This window comes from Lithobates pipiens, unplaced genomic scaffold, assembly GCF_037356315.1.
Source record: "Lithobates pipiens isolate NorthernLeopardFrog02 unplaced genomic scaffold, aLitPip1_a1.2 Scaffold_19, whole genome shotgun sequence".
Taxonomy (NCBI): domain Eukaryota; kingdom Metazoa; phylum Chordata; class Amphibia; order Anura; family Ranidae; genus Lithobates; species Lithobates pipiens.
In genome coordinates, this window is record NW_027507764.1 from 582481598 (window position 1) to 582501596 (window position 19999).

General features: G+C 48.8%; 1 protein-coding gene and 1 pseudogene across 3 annotated transcripts; one reads left to right on the top strand and one right to left on the bottom strand.

Annotated features, from left to right (window-relative positions):
* Nucleotides 1-509: 509 nt before the first annotated feature.
* Nucleotides 510-591, top strand: LOC143999746 (U2 spliceosomal RNA; annotated as a pseudogene).
* A 4265-nt stretch (nt 592-4856) lies between these two features.
* Nucleotides 4857-18672, bottom strand: LRRC14 (leucine rich repeat containing 14). Of its 3 annotated transcripts, none has more exons than XM_077493490.1 (4): nt 18524-18672; nt 14140-14481; nt 8881-9522; nt 4857-5964 (listed from the first exon to the last, which is right to left on the bottom strand). In XM_077493490.1, exons 1-4 carry the CDS (start codon nt 18562-18564, stop codon nt 5394-5396), a joined length of 1596 nt encoding a protein of 531 aa, XP_077349616.1. In that variant the 5' UTR covers nt 18565-18672; the 3' UTR covers nt 4857-5393. The 3 variants fall into 3 exon arrangements, with proteins under 3 accessions (XP_077349616.1, XP_077349617.1, XP_077349618.1); XM_077493491.1 differs by having other exon boundaries at nt 18485-18570; XM_077493492.1 differs by lacking the exon at nt 18524-18672 and adding an exon at nt 18186-18473.
* Nucleotides 18673-19999: the final 1327 nt, after the last annotated feature.

The window sequence follows — 19999 nt, forward strand, 5'->3', positions numbered from 1 at the left end:
GGGTGTTATCTATGCAAATACAGCCTGTTTAGGAATGCCCACTCCTCCAGACTGACTCAGCATCACAGGTGGGAATTACCTATACAAATACCGCTTGCCTAGGAACGCCCACTCTCCCAGACAGACTCAGGGTCACATGTGGGCGTTACCTATGCAAATACAGCCTGCCTAGGAACGCCCACTCCTCCAGACTGACTCAGCATCACATGTGGGCATTACCTATGCAAAATACCCCCTGCCTAGGAACGCCTACTCCCCCAGACTGGCACCCACCCATCAAGGAGTTTTGATATTAGCATAACCCCTCTCACTGCCTGCATCGGGGCTGAGAGCTCTTGAGAGGAGTACAGAGGGCGGGTGCTGTGATGTTTTCACAAAGCCATATACAGCAGACTGCTGGCCCCTCCCACCAGCCATGATCTGCCTGCATTGCATAGAGAAGTGCAGAGACCCAGTGATGACATCACTGAATCTAAAATAAGTTAATGAAAATGGAAATTTTTTATTTAACCACTTCTCGGCCTTTTGGCTAAGATCAAGTGTAGTATCTGTTCTTATCAGTTGCCAATAGGTGGCGCTTGTTTACCGTCCCTGCTCTACGGCGAGGTGGAGTAGGGGTGGCGGTTGCTATGCAAAGCCTGTTGGTGTAAAGGTGACCCGGACTGGTTTGTAGCCGGTTCGGGAAGCCTCCTGATGAGGGCGGAGAACCACTGGTCGGCGCCAGGGGAGGGGACCCTGGCAGACCGGCTTGGATTGTGGCAGCTTTAGCCCCAGTCAGTTTTTCGGGAGGGAACGCTTAGCTCTTCTGTTCCAGCAGAGGGGCGGCCGGTACCTTTCGAATATAATTAGGTAGGAGTGACGGGAGTGAGGGTTTGACCTGATGGCAAAGGGTCTCACTAAGCTCGCTGATCTCCATGCCTTTCTGGCTGTGGTGGGGGCTGTCGCTGTCGGGGATGCTTTTGTTGGAAAGCCCATGGTGATGTGCCCCTGGAGTGGCAGTCCAGGGGTGCCTTCTTTCACTGTGCGTCAGCACTTTGATTTAGGCACCTAGGTCACGTCACCATTACACGCTTTTTTTACACCTGCCTCTAGGGCCCGGCCTTTTGGCTAGGACCAGAGGAATTTTTGATTCCTGGCCGGAGGGCCGGCCATTGTATTGCACAATGGCCACTTTTCACTCTCCTCTTCACTATCTCTTTCTCACATTTTATTTGTGTGTGTTTGTCACTGCACGTGTGATGAGTAGGGTGTCGGTCCTCAGACCAATCCTGAACGTCTCTGGGAGAGCGGACATAGGCCTTCTGGCTTGGTCCAATCTCCATGAGGGGGGCCTACCTTCGGGGAAGCCCCCATAGTACCAAGTACCTAGGAGGTTCTGTTTCGGCAGTCCTCCCGGGGAAAGGAGGTCTTCCGGTTTCGTCTGGGGACCACTGTGTTGAGTCTGGTACCTCAGTCCCTGTCTGGAGCCTAACGCCCCGGGGGATCAGGGTATGGTCCTTCTTTTGGAGGACATCAGACACCCGTCTGCACTTTTTAGTGTGTCACTCTTTATGTGTGTGCACTTTTTTTATGCACCGGGTGGAAGTTTTTTGGGTGTGTTTGCACGCCATGGGCTTTTTTTCAAAAAAAAAAAAAATCTGTTCTTATCAGTTACCAGGAGGTGGCGCTTGCTTCCGTCCCTGTTCTACGGCGAGGTGGAGCAGGGGTGGCGGTTGCTATGCAAAACCTGCTGGTGTGAAAGTAACCCGGAGCGGTTTGTAGCCGAAAGGGAAGCCTTCTGATGAGGATGGAGAACCACTGGTCGGTGCCAGGGGAGGGGACCCTGGCCTTCTGGCCTGGATTGGGGCAGCTTTAGCTACGGTCAGTTTTTCGGGAGGGAACGTTGGTTCCCCTTTCTCCCACCGGGGGAACGGCCTGTACTTCCTGAATGTAATTAGATGGGAGCGAGGGTGAGGACTGATGGCAAAGGGCTCCACTAAGCTCCTGGATCTCCATGCCTTTCTAGCTGGGGTGGGGGCTGCTGTAGTCTGGGGGTCGGGGATGCTTCTGTTGAAAAGCCTATGGTGATGTGCTAGTTCAGGGGTGCTTTATATTCACTATGCTTTGTCACTTTGATATCTGGCACCTTGGTCACGTCACTATAACACATCTTTTCACACCTGCCTCTAGGGCCGGGCCTTTTGGCTAGGACCAGAGGAATTTTTTGATTCCTGGCCGGAGGGCGTGGTCATTGTGTTTACACAATGGCCACCTTTTTAACTCTCCCTCTTCACTATCCCTTCCCCACTTTACTTATTTATTTTTTGATTGTTGTGTGTCACATTCACATTTGATGAGTAGGGTGTCGGTCCTCGGGCCAACCCCGAAAGTCTGGGGGAGGGTGGACATAGGCCTTCTGGCTTGGTTCGCCCTCTCTTTGGGGGGGTCTCCCTTCGGGGGAGCCCCTACCCTAGTACCTGGGTGGGTCTATTTCGGCAGACCTTCCGGAGAAAGGCAGTCGTCCGGCTTCGGCTGGATGGGCCATGTATTGGTACATCAGTCCCGGTCTGGAGCCTAATGTCCTGGGGGATCAGGGTAAGGTCCTTCCTAGTGAAGGACAGCAGACACCCGTTGCACATTTTTGTGTTCACTCTTTATGTGTGTGTGCACTTTTTCTGGCACCAGGTGGAAGTTTTTGGATTGTCTTTTGCACGCCACAGGCTTTTCAATCTAAAAATGTGCTCCTGGAGTGGCCTGGTGATTGTATTACACAATGGCCACCTTTTCACTCTCCTTCTTCACTATCCCTTCCCCACTTTATTTATTTATTTTTTTGATTGTTGTGTGTCACGTTTTATGTTTGTCACCTGCACGCTTGATTAGTAGGGTGTAGGTCCTCGGGCCAACTCTGAAAGTCTTGTGGGAGGGTGGACATAGGCCTTCTGGCTTGGTTCGCCCTCTCTTTGGGGGGGTCTTCCTTCGGGGGAGCCCCTACACAAGTACCTGGGGGATCAGGGTAAGGTCCTTCCTAGTGGAGGACAGTAGACACCCGTTGCACATTTTTGGGTGTGTTTTGCATGCCACAGGCTTTTAAAAAAATAAATAAAAAAATGTGCTCCTGGAGTGGCAGTCCAGGGGTGCCTAAACATCACTGTGAGTGAGGGTCACTTTGATTTTGGGCACCAAGAACACTGCACCATGAAACAACACGCTTTTTTAGCACCTGCCTCTTGGGCCGGGCCTTTTGGCTAGGACCAGAGGAATTTTTTATTCCTGGCCGGAGGGCCTGGTCATTGTTTTCCACAATGGCCACTCTTTTCACTCTTCTCTCCACTATCCCTTCCCCACTTTATTTATTTATTTTCTTGTGTGTCACGTCTTGTTTTGTCACTTTGCACATTTGCTGTGATGAGTAGGGTCACAGGTCCCAGGGCCTGTCCTGAAAGTCTGGGGAGGGGGTGGACATAGCCTTCTGGCTTCGTTTGCCCTCTCTTAGGGTTGGGGTCTCCCTATGGGGGAGCCTCACCTAGTATTTGGGTGGGTCTGTTTCAGCAGACCTTCCAAAGAACGGGGTCTGCCTGGTTTCGGCCAGAAAGACCAAGTTTTAAGTGTTCTTGTCCCTGTCTGGAGCCTAACACCCTGGGGGATTCAGGACAGGGCCCTGTGATTTTAGAGGACTTGTGTACCCATCTGCACTTTTTTGTGTCACTCTTTATGTGTGTGCACATTTTTTATGCACCGGGTAAAGTTTTTGAGTGCGTTTTGCACACCACAGGCTTTCAAAAAACTTAACAGCCAGCGTTGTAGCCGTATGTCGCTGGACTTTCAGTGGTTATTAGGGGAGGGTATGCAGCTGCAGGCACACCCAGGTATTGTTTCTTAGCATCAGCGGTCGGCTCTAACTAGGCACTGGATTGCTATTACAAGCAGAGGGAGAGGACCCCTTCCCCGACGACTTCCGTGGCTCTCTCGACCAGAGCCACCAGACGCTATGTCTGCCATCTGGCCAGCCAGCCAGCCAAGCAAAGCCGGGATTACCTATGTTTGGCTGTCCACTGTAGTAATCCGGAAGTGATGACATCACACACCCAATCGTTCCAGCGTTGAGGATGAGCCCAGCAGCTCCAGCCTCTGTCTCTGACCTCATTTGATAGATTGAGCCATTGGCACCCGCTGCTGTCAATCAAATCCAGTGACACAGGAGCCAGGGGGGGGCGGGGCCGAATCCCGCTGTCTGTGTCAATAGACACAGCAGCAGGACTCAGAAGTGCGCCCCCATGGAATGCGGCTCTCCGAATGGGGGGGCACTTGATGAAGAGGAGGAGCCAGGAGCGCCACTGGGGGACCCCAGAAGAGGAGGATCGGGGCCGATCTGTGCAAAACCCTTACACAGAGGAGGTAAGCTTGACATGTCTGTTATTTAAAAAAAAAAAACACAAACCTTTACAATTACTTTAAAGGTGTCGCCTATGGATTGCAAAAATTACATCATTTGTTGCCACTGCACGAATATGCACAATTTTAAAGCGCAACGTGTTTGGCATCTATTTGCACGGCGGAACACAATTTTTTATATTTTGCAAAAAAAATTAGCTATGTATTGTTTCTTTTATTTTTTTCCAATAGAATTCAAAAAAGTGTATAAAAGAAAAAACGCTGTGCATATACCATGTGACATAATAAATTGCAACACCCACCAATTTATTCTCTAGGGCCTCTTCTTCTAAATACGATATAATGTTTGGGGTTTCTAACTAATTAGCAATGAAACAAATGAAGTCATTGGGGGGGGGGGGGGGAGAACCAGGGAGGACACAATAAAAGTGGATTCAATTTCAAATTTCATTAGGAAAAGAGGATTTTCTCGCTGCAGATAATATCTTGAAAGAATAAAACTTTATTCTGAATTTAAGTTACAACGATATCATATCACTGTGCGTAGAAAAAAAATGCAAATATTCATACAAAATATAACTACATATGGCTTCTGTAGTGAGGAATAGCCAATGATTTCAGTTGTTGGCGGAGCCAGGGTGATTTTTAAGGTATGAGAGATTTTGTGGGTGTCGGCTAAAACAGGAAGTGAGGAAAAAAAATTCCCCTAATAGAGCTACAGACATCAATAAAACTTTCCCTGCTCCCCCCTTAACCAAAAAAAAAATAAAAGATCGCCGTTCCACTTCTGCACCCATAACCCCAAAAAAAAAAAAAAGATGGCCGTTCCCCATTTGCACCCATAACCCAAAAGAAATGGCCGTCCCACTTCTGCACCCATAACCAAAAAAAGATGGCCGTTCCAACCCATAACCCAAAAAAATATGGCCATTCCCCTTCTGCACCCATAACAAAAAAAAAATGGGCGTTCCACTTCTGCGTCTTGGGCCCCCGAGTCCGTATTTCGGCGACTGCCGGCACTAGAGGTTCAGGTAGTCCAGGTTCCGGTGAAGACACAAATCCGTCGTCCACACAACGTCCGTCCGCTCCACCCTCGCCAGCGTCTCCTGCAGCTCTGCCGAGAACCGCGCCAGCTTCTGTTGGTCAATAAATCCATCTGTCGGCGCTCCATAAAAATCCCCCCAATCCAGTCCCTCGCCGCAACAGTCCACGGGGTACGGGTAGACCACCAATCGGAGCTCCCGGAGCCCCAGGCAGTTCTGGAGGAGAGTCCTCAGTCCCTGGGAGGATAAGGGGTTACTGAAGAGTCCCAGGTACCGCAGGCGGGAGCAGCGGCAGAGGGCGGGCGCCAACGCCGACAGGGCGGAGTCAGTGAGACGGCACTCCATGACGTCCAGGTGGAGGAGGGAGGAGGAGACGGCGGCCAGCAGCTGCTGCAAGGGGGGGAGGAGGAGCTCCGAGAGGTTGGTCCCGCTCAGGTCCACCTTCTTCAGGGCGGGGGCGTGGAGGCTCTGCGTCAAATAATACAAATCCGGCGGGAGGAGGAAACAGAATGCCAATTCCAGACTCTCCAGCGGCTCTTGGATACCCCTGAGAAAAGAAAAAGGTGCGCACAGCATTACCACACACAGAGTTCAGGAGCAATTCACTCAAGAAGTGATATCTATAGGTGGAGTCCCATAACCTGTGTTCCTATCAAATAGTGAGAACTCCCTTCCATCATTCCTACTTTGTCCCTGCCCACCTTTATGTGTCCCCACACATCTTTGTGTCCCCACCCACTTTTATGTGTCCCCACCCATCTTTATGTGTCCCGCCCACTTGCTACTTAATCCTTTTCCTGCCAGAGCTGTTTTTGCATATTTTTTGCACACATTCAGCCCTAAAGGCTGAATCTAATTTCTTCATCATTTTAGGCCAATATGTATTTTGCTACATATTTTTGGTAAAAAAAATAAAAATCCCAATTAGTGCATAGTAATTGGTTTTGCACAAAAGTTATTGCGTCTACAAACTATGGGATATTTTTAATTTTACTAGTAATGGCGGCAATCAGTGACTTATAGCGGGACTGCAACATTGCGGCAGACAAAATCAGACACCTAGCGACGCTTTACTTGGGAACCAGTGACACCAGTGCTAAAAAAAATTTTTTTTAAAATGCACTGTCACTGTACTAATGCCACTGGCTGGAAAGGGGTTAACATCAGGGGCCGATCAGATGGTTAAAACGTGTTCCTAGGGAGTGCTTGCTAACTGTGGGGAAGGGGCTTGTACTGCGGGAAGGTAAAGAGCTGTGTCGGTCTTTTTTTGTTTATAGTGCAAAAAATAAAAAAAAACGCAAATAGAGCTTTCTTTGATCACCTATCAAATAGCACCAAAAGAAAGCTCTATTTTTGAGAAAAAAGGGACATCAATTTTTGTTTGGGTACAACATCGCACGACCGCACAATTGTCAGCCAAAGCGACGCAGTGCCGAAACGCAAAAAAAAAAAAATGCCATGGTCATTAAGGGGTAAAACCTTACGGGGCTGAAGTGGTTAAATACATACACATCGATTTTTTTTGATTATTTTTTTTTTCACCAGGACCGGCGCTGACACCGATTTGGGCCTGAGGTGCTGCGGGCAGGAGTTTTTAGGCGAGGCCGGGGCATGGCCTAGTCCGAGGCATCCATAATAATAATAAAAAAAAAAATGGATTTGAATCAAGTTTCTTTTTTTTTTTTTTTTTTTTTTAATCGCAGATTTTTTTTGTAGAAACTCTCCCAGCTCTGACAGGTCCACTTTAAAAGGGACTCCTAAAACAATTCTGCCCTTCAATCTCTTTACATTGGCGTTTAACCCTTTCGCAGTCTGTGACTTTTTTTTTTTCTATTTACATTTTTTGCATTTATGTTTTATGTTAAAAGAAACGTTTTAGGCCTGAAGATTACTTAAAACCCCCAAAATGATATTTTTCCAGGATGCAGAGTAGACATGTGCACCAACAAAAAATGTGTTCATTTCCATTTCATTTTTTTTTTGCTTTTTTCGGAAATTCAAAAATTCAGAATTCGCAAATTTCCAAATTTTCGGAATTCGCAAATTTCCGAGTTTTCGAATTTTGAATTTCCGAATTAAAAAAAAAAATTCTAAAATCCGAAAAAAAAATAAATAAAGAAAATCAGTTTTTAATTTCGAAATAATAACTATTAAAGTATAGGTTTTGGAATTTCCTTTCAAATTTGGCTGTTGGTGAATGTAACGAGTATGAATATATCCGAAGTCACAAATTATCTGAAATAACGAATGCCATATCTAAACAAATGTAACGGAACAAATTCATAATAAATAATAATAATAAAAAAGGTTTCATTATTATTATTTATTATTATTAGATTGCCGGATAAATTCATACCCGTTACGTTCACCAACAGCCAAACTTGAAAAGGAAATTCCAATACCTATAATTTTATATTTAGTATTAGTTAGTTATTATTTCCGAAATTTCGGGTTTTTAAATTTCCGAAATTCCGCATTTTCGGAAATTTGAACATTCATAATTTCGGAAATTTGTAATTTCAGAAATTCGTCATTTTGAAAATTCTGAAATTTGGAATTTCGGAAATCTGTAATTTCGGAAATTTGTCATTTCGGAAAATTACGGAAATTCCGAAATTGAAAAATTTGGAAATTCGGAACAACCGAATTGCACATGTCTAATGCAGAGATCTCGTAGAATAATTTGGGAGTGGCTGTATTTTTTTAAAAACATTTTTGGGGACGTTTTAGAATTTTTTTTCTTTGCTATCACAAGGTGGGCAGATACATGATGCAAAGGTTAAGTCGTGGGCAGCGAAAGGGTTAAGAGGAAGCCATATTGTTTCGGAAGATAATGAATGGGAACAAAGAGAAAAAGGGGATTTTGACGGTGCATACCAATAAATATTAACTAAAGATAAACAATAAATCGTTTTAATAATTTTTAATACATTTCAGAGTTAAAAAGCAGTTATACAATAGGAATAGTTGCAGTGGTTCACAGGTATGGTGGTCTGAACAAGCTGGTACATTTGAGAACATAACCCAACATGTTTCGCTGAAATGCTTCTTCAGGGAGCTGCTATATTTACCTATTAATGTGTCAATTTATGAATGTTATTTTTGTTTTCCACAGTATGTATTTTCCCCATCTTATTTTATTCTCTTATTTATATGTAGTTTATCCTGTTATACAATTGATGGTTCGCACATCCCCTGAAGAAGCATTTCAGCGAAACATGTCATACTTGTGAACCACTACAACTATTCCTATTGTATAAATGCTTTTTAACTCTGAAATTTATTAATACGATTTATTGTTTATCTTTGGTTAATATTTATTGGTATGCACCGTCAAAATCCCTTTTTCTCTTTATTCCCATTCATTATATTTTTTTGGGATGTGGTGCCAATTCTGAAGGGCGTTTTGCCTCTAGATCAGACTAAACTTAATGCGGTTTCTGAAGATACTTGGGCGTCGTACCCCAACACCTGCCGCAGCCGCCCGGACAGTCGGGAGGATCCGAGGTTCAGCTCCTTCAGGGATCTCAGCTGTCCAACCAGCGCGGCGAATTTCCTCATGGAGTCCTCCATGTCGGGCGTCAGGCGGCGGACGTCCACGTTGCTGTACGGCAGCTTGAGGCTGCGCAGGGAGCTGAATTTCGCCATGGCGGGCAGGAGGGCGTTGAGGCCCTCCAGGCCGAGGTTGTTGAAGCTGAGATCGATCTGGCGCACCCCCGCCGGTTCCAGGAGCTCCAGCAGCGCCACCGTTCTCCGCAGGGACAGCTCCTTGGCCCGCAGGTCACGGCACCGCAGGCGCATTGGGCCGTGGACGCTCGCCTGGAGCGCCTCCCGCAGGACGGAGTAGGACGTGCTGTTTACAAAGAGGTCCACCCGCACTTCCACATACACAGAGTCCAGGGGGTTGGACGGGACCAGTGCAGAATTTTCGTGTCCCCGCCTCCTCTTTGCCGCTTGCGTGGCTTCGCTGCGGCGCCTCCTGGAGAGCTCGATGCATGCCTTGGCCAGGGTCACCGTGCGTGACAACGTGCTCTTCGTGCCGGGGCTTTGCTCCAGGAAGGAGTTGTGGGTGCCCGTCATGTCCAGGAGACGCAATCGCTGCCCCCTGCGCAACAAGAGAGAAATATCATGAGCGGAGCAGTAAATCCATACCCAACCTCCATTACCTGCAAAACATAAGCCAATATCAGTTTAGGGAGGAGTGCTCCTTTAAGGTCCCAAAATAGTCTTCCCCGGGAGCTGAGGACCTTAATTCCATGGTCGCAGCATTTTACCGCATTGGACCCTTTGTGAGTATTAAGGAGAGGCTAATTCGCCCCTCCTTTTCATTACCAATATAACTAGACTAATGTTATGATCTGTTTACACTCTGTAGACATAATTGAGCATCCGCCCCTGAAGAGAGTCTCTACACGAAACGCGTCGGCCATACGCGATGCTGATCTGTGTCGTAATGGACATACTGACCCTGGTCTGCAGCAGATTACTAATGTTGACATTTATGGATTCATCAATTACGGTTTTATCTTATATACTTATACTCTTGCTGCTAGTGCGGTTTATATGATTATATACATATATATATATATATATATATATATATATATATATATATATATATATATATATATATATATATATATATATATGAATTTACCCAATGCAATATATTAATCATTGTAACTTTTTATCCATGCCGCACTTGTATGTTATGTGTGGGTGGAGTAAATATGAATCAGTATATCTATTATATATGTGGTTTTGATTGCTATATTTCATATATGTTTTTTACTAATAAAATTTTTATTTTTTCAATCTGCCTCCACAAAGTCATCCATCTCATCTAAAGTCCCACCTTTCCTTCTTTTTTCCATATAGAACAGGGATGGATGCACATTGCACATGTGCCTCATTTAAAGTCCCAAAATTCCCCTCCATTTCAGTGAGTTCAATAATAACCCCCAACATTGATGTCAGTGAGTGCAATAATAACCTCAACATTGGTGTCAGCGAGTGCAATAATAACCCCCAGCATTGGTGTCAGGGAGTTCAACAATAACCCCCAACATTGATGTCAGTGTGTGCAATAATAACACCCAGCATTGGTGTCAGTGAGTTCAATAATAACCCCCAACATGGATGACAGTGAGTGCAATAATAACCCCCAGCATTGGTGTCGGTGAGTGCAATAATAACCCCAACATTGATGTCACTGAATGCAATAATAACCCCCAGCATTGATGTCAGTAAGTGCAATAATAACCCCCAGCATTGGTGCCAGTAAGTGCAATTATAACCCCTAGTATTGGTGCCAGTGAGTGCAATAAGAATCCCCAGCATTGGTGTCAGTGAGTGCAATAAGAATCCCCAGCATTGGTGTCAGCGAGTGCAATAATAGCCCCCAGCTTTGGTGTCAGTGAGGGCAAAAATAACCCCAACATTGGTGTCAGTGAGTGCAATAATAACCCCCAACATTGGTGTCAGCGAGTGCAATACTAACCCCAATGTTGGTGTCAGCAAGTGCAATAATAACCCCCAGCATTGGTGTCAGTAAGTGCAATAAGAATCCCCAGCATTGGTGTCAGCGAGTGCAATAATAACCCCCAGCATTGGTGTCAGTGAGTGCAATAATAACCCCCAATATTGGTGTGAGTGGATGCAATAATAACCCCCAGCATTGGTGTCAGTAAGTGAAATTATAGCCCCCAGTATTGATGTCAGTGAGTGCTGTAAGAATCCCCAGCATTGGTGTCAGCGAGTGCAATTATAACTCCCAGCATTGGTGTCAGTGAGTGCAATAATAACCCCTAGTATTGGTGTCAGTGAGTTCAATAATAACCCCAACATTGGTGTCAGTGAGTGCAATAATAACCCCAGCAATGGTGTCTGTGAGTGCAATAATAGCCCCAGCATTGGCGTCAGCGAGTGCAATAATAGCCCCCAGCATTGGCGTCAGCGAGTGCAATAATAACCCCCAGTATTGGTGTCAGTGAGTGCAATAATAACCCCAACATTGGTGTCAGTGAGTGCAATAATAACCCCCAACATTGCTGTGAGTGCAATAATAACCCCCAACATTGCTGTGAGTGCATGCAAAAACAACTCCCAGGATTGGTGTTGGTGGACACAGTAATAACCCCCAGCTTTGGTGTCACTGAGTTCAATAATAACCCCCAGCATTGGTTTCATTGTCTGAAATAAAAACCTCCAGCACTGGTGTTACTGAGTGCAACAATAACCCCCAACATTGGTGTCAGTGAGTTCAAAAATAACCCCCAGCATTGGTCAGTGGATGCAATAAAAACCTCAGCATTAGTGTCATAGACAAGAGTAATAATCCCCAGAATTGTTGTCAGTTGCAGTAAGAATAATGCTTAGTATTGGTGTCAGTGACCACAATAATAACCACAAGCACTGGTGTCAGGGAGTTCAATAACCCCCAGCATTGGGGTCCGTGAATTCCAGCATAGGTGATGTCAGTGAGATTAATAACCCCCTGCACTGGTATGGGTGAACATGTGCCCCTAATGGATGGGCCGCCACTGATGGGGAGACTGTTATTCTTTACTGCCCAACCTTCCAAAGTTCCTTCCTTGGGCACCCCATTTTAAGTCAGGCTGACTTAGAGGTAAAAAATTTTTGTTTTGTGGTTGTGCAGTCTACCTGGAAATTGGGTTGTCTGGCCAGGCAATATCCTTGTTCTTACCTTTCCCTAATTCCTAGGGCTTGGGTTGTCAGGCTTGTAATTTCTCTTAGGTAGACAGGCAGGTGTTCTTCATGGTCTTGCTGTACCATGCTTTTAATCAGGGTCCTGTTTCTGGGTGTTGTACCATTGGACTGTTTTTGGTATTGTTCTAGTTGTCCTCTGCAGGTATTGTGTTGTCCCACTTGTTTGGTGGATTGTTTGTGATCTATCTGTACCTTAGCTGGTTCTGGCTCAAGGTCCTTCAAGAAGCATCAGGTATATTGCTGGTGGTCTATCTCTGCCTTAGCTTGGTTGGGCTCAAGGTTCTTCAAGAAGTATCCAGTGGATTGTTGGTCGCCTATCTCTGCCTTAGACCATCAACAATCCACTAGATGCTTCCTAGCTAAGGCAGAGATAGAGGACCAACAATCCACTGGATGTTTCTTGAAGGACCTTGAGCCCAACCAAGCAAAGGCAGAGATAGACCACCAACAATCCAAGGGATGAATCTTGAAGGACCTTGAGCCCGAACCAGCTAAGGTAGAGATAGACCATCAACAATCCACTAGATGCTTCCTAGCTATCTCTACCTTAGCTGGTTCGGGCTCAAGGTCCTTCAAGATTCATCCCTTGGATTGTTGGTGGTCTATCTCTGCTTTTGATTGGTTGGGCTCAAGGTCCTTCAAGAAACATCCAGCGGATTGTTGGTGTTCTATCTGTGCCTTAGCTGGATTGGGCTAAAGGTTCTTCAAGAAGCCTCTTTCCTTTGACAGTGATTCTTGACTGGTCGGAAATGACAGACTGATCCTCTGAGACCTCCCTCTTCTTAGCGGTAGCCTCTCTGGTTGGATCCTCTTGTCACATGACTCTGATTCCGTTATTGGAATTTCAAATACTTCCAAATTACTTCTGAGTTCCACGTTTGTCTTGGATCTGTTAGCGGCTCTTGCATACTCCTCAGTTGGACTGCTTCCTGGCGACCTGCTGGTCTCGGAGTCTCAGTGTTCCTCAATGGACAGGAAAGAAAGCAGGGGCTTTTTGTACTCGTCATAAAATATTTTTCTTGGAGTCCTTTGTGATACACAGGTCCAACGCCCCCCCCCCCCCCCCCCCCGTGTTTTTAGGCCCTAGTACTGCTTGCTCACCAACCTGAAGCATGCTGGGTAGAAGGTGGGATTTCAGGCGGCAGTATAACCTGCTCCTTTTGTTCCCAATGGACTCCAAGGAAAAGGTTTTAAAGGTATGTACAAGAACCAGGGCCATCTTTACTATTGATAGGACCCTGGGCAAAACTTTTCTTGGGGGGCCCCCCATGCAGTTTCGCTCTCCACCAGCTCAGAGACATACAATAATTAGCTGTTAGACTCAAAATCAGTTTACTGAATCATATCAGGCAGCTATTGTGATTGGTTGCCAGAGGTTAATGTATCATTACTGCTCACTGACTGGTTGCTAGAGGTTACAGCACAGCTCAATAATTAGTTGCTAGAGGTTACAGCACATGATTTCTGCTGGTTGATTGGTTGCTAGAGATTACTGTGGATATGACCTCAGGGGGGCATGATATACATATCAATGCCGCCAACCACTGATATTTACATATGAATGCCGCCACTATTTCCACATGAATGCCGGTTATTTACATGTAAACACAGGGTCTGCAGGTGAGTCATCTGTACACAATAGGGCAGAGCTGGGCAGCATTAGTAGCAGCACTTCACACTGAGATATCGGGACACGGCACAGGACTAAACCTCAAGGGACTTTAATCTGGGATAGTTGGCAAATATGAGGCAGCTGCTTTGGGCCCCACAACAATGACAGGGCCCAGGGCAGCTGCCCCTTTTGCCCTGCCTTAAAAACGGCCCTGACAATAACCTTATTTTTCAGAAAACCATCAATGGCAATGCTGACTCCCCTGGTACGGGTTCCTCCGGTGATTCTGATGTGGAGATCTCTATGTGACTCAGAGACCCTGTCCCAGCTCCCCCCCCAGTCTCATTCCTCCTCCTGTCTCCTGCAGGATTAGTCACTTACCTCTCCTTACTCCCCCAGTTGTCTCGGCTCATTGCATTGCCCAGGTAAGCCACGATGCCCAGTATGACGGTCTGCGTGGACTCCCAGGTGAAATGAAGGTGGATCTGGTCAGGGGGGACTCGTAGCAGCTCCTGGAAGCGGAGGGTGGGGAAGGGCCATCGCTGCACCAGGTCCTGTAGCACCAGAGTCTTCCCCCCCAGGAAGGCGGCAGTGAAGAGCGGCGGGTACAGCTCGCGGGGGATGGAGCACAGCGCCCGGCGGAGGGAGCCGTGGTCACTCACCACCTTCTGTGCACACATGTATACCAGAGATAGCATAGCTCCGCCCCCATTATCCCCGTCCCTGGAAAGACAAAACACACACAGTGCTCAGATATGAGTGATAACAGTCGTGGAGACCACCTGAAAATACCAGCCTGTCCGTCACCCCCATCCTCTGCATTCAATGCTTCATGGGTCATTGGCCTGGAACAAGCAAGCTGCCAGTGAGGGCCAAATACTTTTTCTGTTGTGGTCAGGGGCTCAGCATGGCAGCCAGAAAACTGGTATTTCCAGAAGATCAGTCTCCATATTGCTCTCATAACAGGAGAAACACTTTACCAGTTCTGTAACAAAAGTCTAGGAAGGTGGATTCAGCGCTCCGAACCTGCAGGGAGCTCACTGAAATGACTGGTCTGTCCTAATGCAGCATTAATGCACCCCAAAGATGGGCACATCGTCTCATCTGGGCATGACTCGCGTCAGGTCCAGATCCATCACTTATACACACAGAGTCTGTGCCAGGGGGGTCAGACGATGGACGGATCCGGGGTCGTCACTCACCCATGGAGGATCTGAGTTGGGGGGGGGGGGGGGGGGGTCGGATGGTTCCGGGGTTGTCACTCACCTGTGGAGGATCTGAGTCGGGGGGGGGGTCGGACAATTCTGGGGTCGTCACTCACCCGCGGAGGATCTGAGTCGGGGGGGGGGGGGGGGTACTGGGGCGGACGGTTCCCGGGGTTGTCACTCACCCGCAGAAGTCGGAAAGGGGGGGTCGTACGGTTCAGGGGTCATCACCCACAGAGGATCTGAGTCAGGGGGTTGGACGGTTCTGGGGTCGTCACTCACCCACGGAGGATCTGAGGTGGGGGGGGGGGAGATCGGATGGTTCCGGGGTTATCACTCACCCATGAAGGATCTGAGTCGGGGGGAGGGGGTCGGACGGTTCCGGAGTCGTCACTCACCCGCGGAGGATCTAAGTGGGGGGGGTCGTACGGTCACGGGGTCGTCACTCACCCACTGGGGATCTGAGTCGGAGGGGTTGGACGGTTCTGGAGTCGTCACTCACCAGTGGAGGATCTAAGTCGGGAGGGGGGGGGGGTCGGACAGTTCCGGGGTCATCACTTACCCGTGGAGGATCTGAGTGGGGGGGGGGGGGGGGGGTCGGACGGTTCCGGAGTCATTACTCACCAGTGGAGGATCTGAGTCGGGTGGGGGGAGGTATTCCGGGGTCGTCACTCACCCACGGAGGATTTGAGTCGAGGGGATCGGACGGTTCCAGAGTCGTCACTCACCCGCGAAGGATCAGAGTCGGGGGGGGGGCAGACGGTTCCCGGGATCGTCACTCACCCGCGAAGGATCTGAGTGGGGAGGGACGGGCGGTTCAGGGGTTGTCACTCACCCGCGGAGGATCTGAGTCGGGGGGGGGGGGGGGTCGGACAGTTCCGGGGTCGTCACTCACCCGTGGAGGACCTGAGTGGGGGGGGGGGGGGGTCGGACGGTTCGGGAGTCGTTACTCACCTGTGGAGGATCTGAGTGGGGGGGGGGGGGAGTCGGGCATTCCGGGGTCGTCACTCACCCGTGGAGGCTCTGAGTCGGGCGGTTCCGGAGTCGTCACTCACCCGTGGAGGATCTGAGTCGGGGGATCGGACGGTTTCGGAGTCGTCACTCACCCGTGGAGGATCTGAGTGGGGGGGGGGGGTCGTACGGTTCCAGGGTCGCCACGGTTCCGGGGTCGTCACTCACCCACTGGGGATCTGAGTCGGGGGGTCAGACGGTTCTGGAGTCGTCACTCACCCGTGGAGGATCTGAGTCGGGGGGGTCGGACAGTTCCGGGGTCATCACTTACGGTCGTCACTCACCCGTGGAGGATCTGAGTGGGGGGGTCGGACGGATCCCCAGAGTCGTTACTCACCTGTGGAGGATCTGAGTGGGGGGTGGGGGGTTGGGCATTCCGGGGTCGTCACTGACCCACGGAGGATTTGAGTCGAGGGGATCGGACGGTTCCAGAGTCGTCACTATCCCGTGACCCGCGGAGGATCGGAGTCGGGGGGGGGGGGGTTGGGGGTCGGACGGTTCCGGAGTCGTCACTCGCCCGCGACCCGCGGAGGATCTGAGTCGGAGGGGGGGCAGACGGTTCCCGGGATCGTCACTCGCCCGCGAAGGATCTGAGTGGGGGGGGACGGGCGGTTCCGGGGTTGTCACTCACCCGCGGAGGATCTGAGTGGGGGAGGGTCGGACAGTTCCGGGGTCATCACTCACCCGTGGAGGACCTGAGTGGGGGGGGGGGGGGGGGGGGTCGGACGGTTCCGGAGTCGTTACTCACCTGTGGAGGATCTGAGTGGGGGGGGGGGGGTGGTTGGGCATTCCGGGGTCGTCACTCACCCACGGAGGATTTGAGTCGAGGGGATCGGACGGTTCCAGAGTCGTCACTATCCCACGACCCGCGGAGGATCGGAGTCGGGGGGAGGGGGGGGTCGGACGGCTCCGGAGCCATCACTCACCCGTGAAGGATCTGAGTCGGAGGGGGGGCAGATGGTTCCCGGGATCGTCACTCGCCCACGAAGGATCTGAGTGGGGGGGGGACGGGCGGTTCCGGGGTTGTCACTCACCCGCGGAGGATCTGAGTCGGGGGGGGGGGGTCGGACAGTTCCGGGGTCGTCACTCACCCGTGGAGGACCTGAGTCGGGGGGGGGGGGGGTCGGACGGTTCCGGAGTCGTTACTCACCTGTGGAGGACCTGAGTGGGGGGGGGGGGGGAGTCGGGCATTCCGGGGTCGTCACTCACCCGCGGAGGATTTGAGTCGAGGGGAACGGACGGTTCCGGAGTCGTCACTCACCTGTGACCCACGGAGGATCTGAGTCGGGGGGGCAGACGGTTCCGGGATTGTCACTCACCCGCGGAGGATCTGAGTCGGGGTGGGATGGGGGGTTGGGCCTTTCCGGGTCGTCACTCACACGCGGAGGATCTGAGTTGGGGGGGGGGGGGGGTCGGGCATTCCGGGGTCATCACTCACCCGCGGAGGATTTGAGTCGAGGGGATCGGACGGTTCCGGAGTTGTCACTCACCCGCGGAGGATCTGAATTGGCGGGGGGGAGCAGACGGTTCCGGGATCGTCACTCACCCGCAAAGGATCTGAGTGTGGGGGGGGGGTCGGGCGGTTCTGGGGTCGTCACTCACCCGTGGAGGATCTGAGCCAGGGGGCGGGGGGGTTGGACAGTTCCGGGGTCGTCACTTACCTGTGGAGGCTCTGAGTGGGGGGGGGGGGGGGGTCGGGCATTCCGGGGTCGTCACTCACCCGTGGAGGATCTGAGTCGGGGGGGGGGGGGGTCAAACGGTTCCGGAGTCACCACTCACCTGTGGAGGGTCTGATTTGAGGGGGTTGGACGGTTCCGGAGTCGTCACTCACCCGTGGAGGGTCTGAGTCGGGGGGGGGGGGGGGGGTCGGACGGTTCCGGGGTCGTCACTTACCTGCGGAGGATCTGAGTCGGGGGGTCAGACGGTTCTGGGGTTGTCACTCATCTGCGGAGGATCTGAGTCAGGAGGGGGGGGTCGGACGGTTCCGGAGTCATCACTCACCCGTAGAGGGTCTGATTTGCGGGGGTCGGACGGTTCCGGAATCGTCACTCACCCGTGGTGGGTCTGAGTCGGTTGGTTCCGGGGTCGTCACTCACTCGTGGACGATCTGAGTCGGGGGGGAGGGGTCAGACAGTTCCGGGGTCGTCACTTAACCATGGAAGATCTGAGTCGGGGGGGAGGGGGTCAGACGGTTCCGGGGTCGTCACTTACCTGCGGAGGATCTGAGTCGGGGGAGGGGTCAGACGGTTCCGGGGTCGTCACCTGCTGAGGATCGGAGTCGGGGGGGGGGGGTCAGACGGTTCTGGGGTCGTCACTCATCTGCGGAGGATCTGAGTCACTGCGACACTGCAGCCCCCCCTTCTGGCCCCCGCTGGAAGCTGCTCTGGTGGTTATTAGAGGAGGAGAAGCTGTCACCATATAAATAAGGAGACTGATTCTTCATTACCGCCCTGGGGGGGTCCTAAGACTTCACTGGCTGCATGCTTGTTACAGAATGAAGGCATTCTCACCATGACAGGCCCCCAGGGGCCCCTCGGCCTCACACCCACCTCCAGCCAGGCTCCCAGGGCCCGCTCACCGATGACGTCATCTGGAATCCCCTTCCTGATTGGTGGAGGAAAATGAAAGTCTCGCTCGTGGGGAGCAGTGTCCGGTGTGGCCGGCAGGTGGCGCTGTCAGGCAAAAATTCCTCACACAGGAAAGAGCTTGTAGTAGCGGATTTGGTCGGCAGGTGGCGCTCCTTCCATCCGTTATATCGGAAGATGGGGCGCAGTACCTGATGTAGCCAGGAGGCGGCGCGCTCTCTCTTAGCGAGTACATTGTCAGGAGGTGCAGTACCGCATTCTAATTAGTACCGCGAAGGATACTAGAGATTCTATATACTATCGCATTCTTCGTTGCGCGGCTTCGGAAGTGCAGTTTTGGCTTCGTCCAGAAAGTGGCGCCCGCTCATTTACCGAAATGACATAAGTTACGAGTTACAGTACCGGTTGTGTCCAAGAGGTGGCGATCTCCCTCTCTGTTCTCTTGGCAGCGCATTAAAAATGATCTATGATAGAACACGACAGGGTGCAGTACCTCATTTTAGCCGGCAAGTGGCGCGCGATCTTTTTACACGACATAATAATATCTACCATTGTACTCAGAGGGAGTGCAGTACCGGGTGTGGCCAACAGATGGTACAAAGTACCCTTCATAGGATCTCATGGGGTGCAGTAACCCCATGTAATCGGTAGTGGGCAGTGATATATCCTGTCATTATTTATTAAATTTTTCTTTATTTATTATTATTCTCTAATTATATTTATTGTTATATATTAAATATTTGTTATTTAATTATCAGTGTAATATATATATATATATATATATAACAAAATAAATAATAAATACAATATTCAATCATACATATTAAACAGTAATATATATATATATATATATATATATATATATATATATATATATATATATAAATATATATTTATATTTACTATTTAATATGTATGATTAAATATTGTATTTATTATTTATTGGTTATTTATTTATTCGTATTAAATGTTATTATTAATAATTGTTTTTATTATTAATAATATTTATTTATTATTGATGTGCTGTTTATTATATTTAACTTTGATTTATTGTTATTTTTTAAATTGGATTTTATTATTATTATATACGATTTATTTGTTTTTATTTCTTTGTTATCTGTGTATTATTTATATAATATTTTATTCATTGTTTATTTATCATTTTGTATTATATTTTATTTATTATGACTGGTTAGTTATGTATTATTATTTATTAAATTTTATTTATTATTATTAATTATTTTATTATTATTATTAATATGTATTATTTATGTACTGTTTATTATATTTTGTTTTTTTGTTTGTTATTTTTTTTAAATAGTATTTATTATTATTATTATTATTATTATTATTATTATTTTATTATTATTATATATGATTTATTCGTTAATATTGATTTGTTATCTGTGTATTATTTATTTATTTAATATTTTATTTATT

Excerpts from the sequence above, each read along its gene's own strand:
- LRRC14 (XM_077493490.1), bottom strand. The coding sequence starts at position 18,564 with ATGACGTCATCGGTGAGCGGGCCCTGGGAGCCTGGCTGGAG. Across the intron at positions 14,482-18,523 it reads CCCTGGGAGCCTGGCTGGAG|GGACGGGGATAATGGGGGCG; the intron begins GTGGGTGTGAGG and ends TTGTCTTTCCAG. Across the intron at positions 5,965-8,880 it reads CGGCTGCGGCAGGTGTTGGG|GGGTATCCAAGAGCCGCTGG; the intron begins GTACGACGCCCA and ends TTCTTTTCTCAG.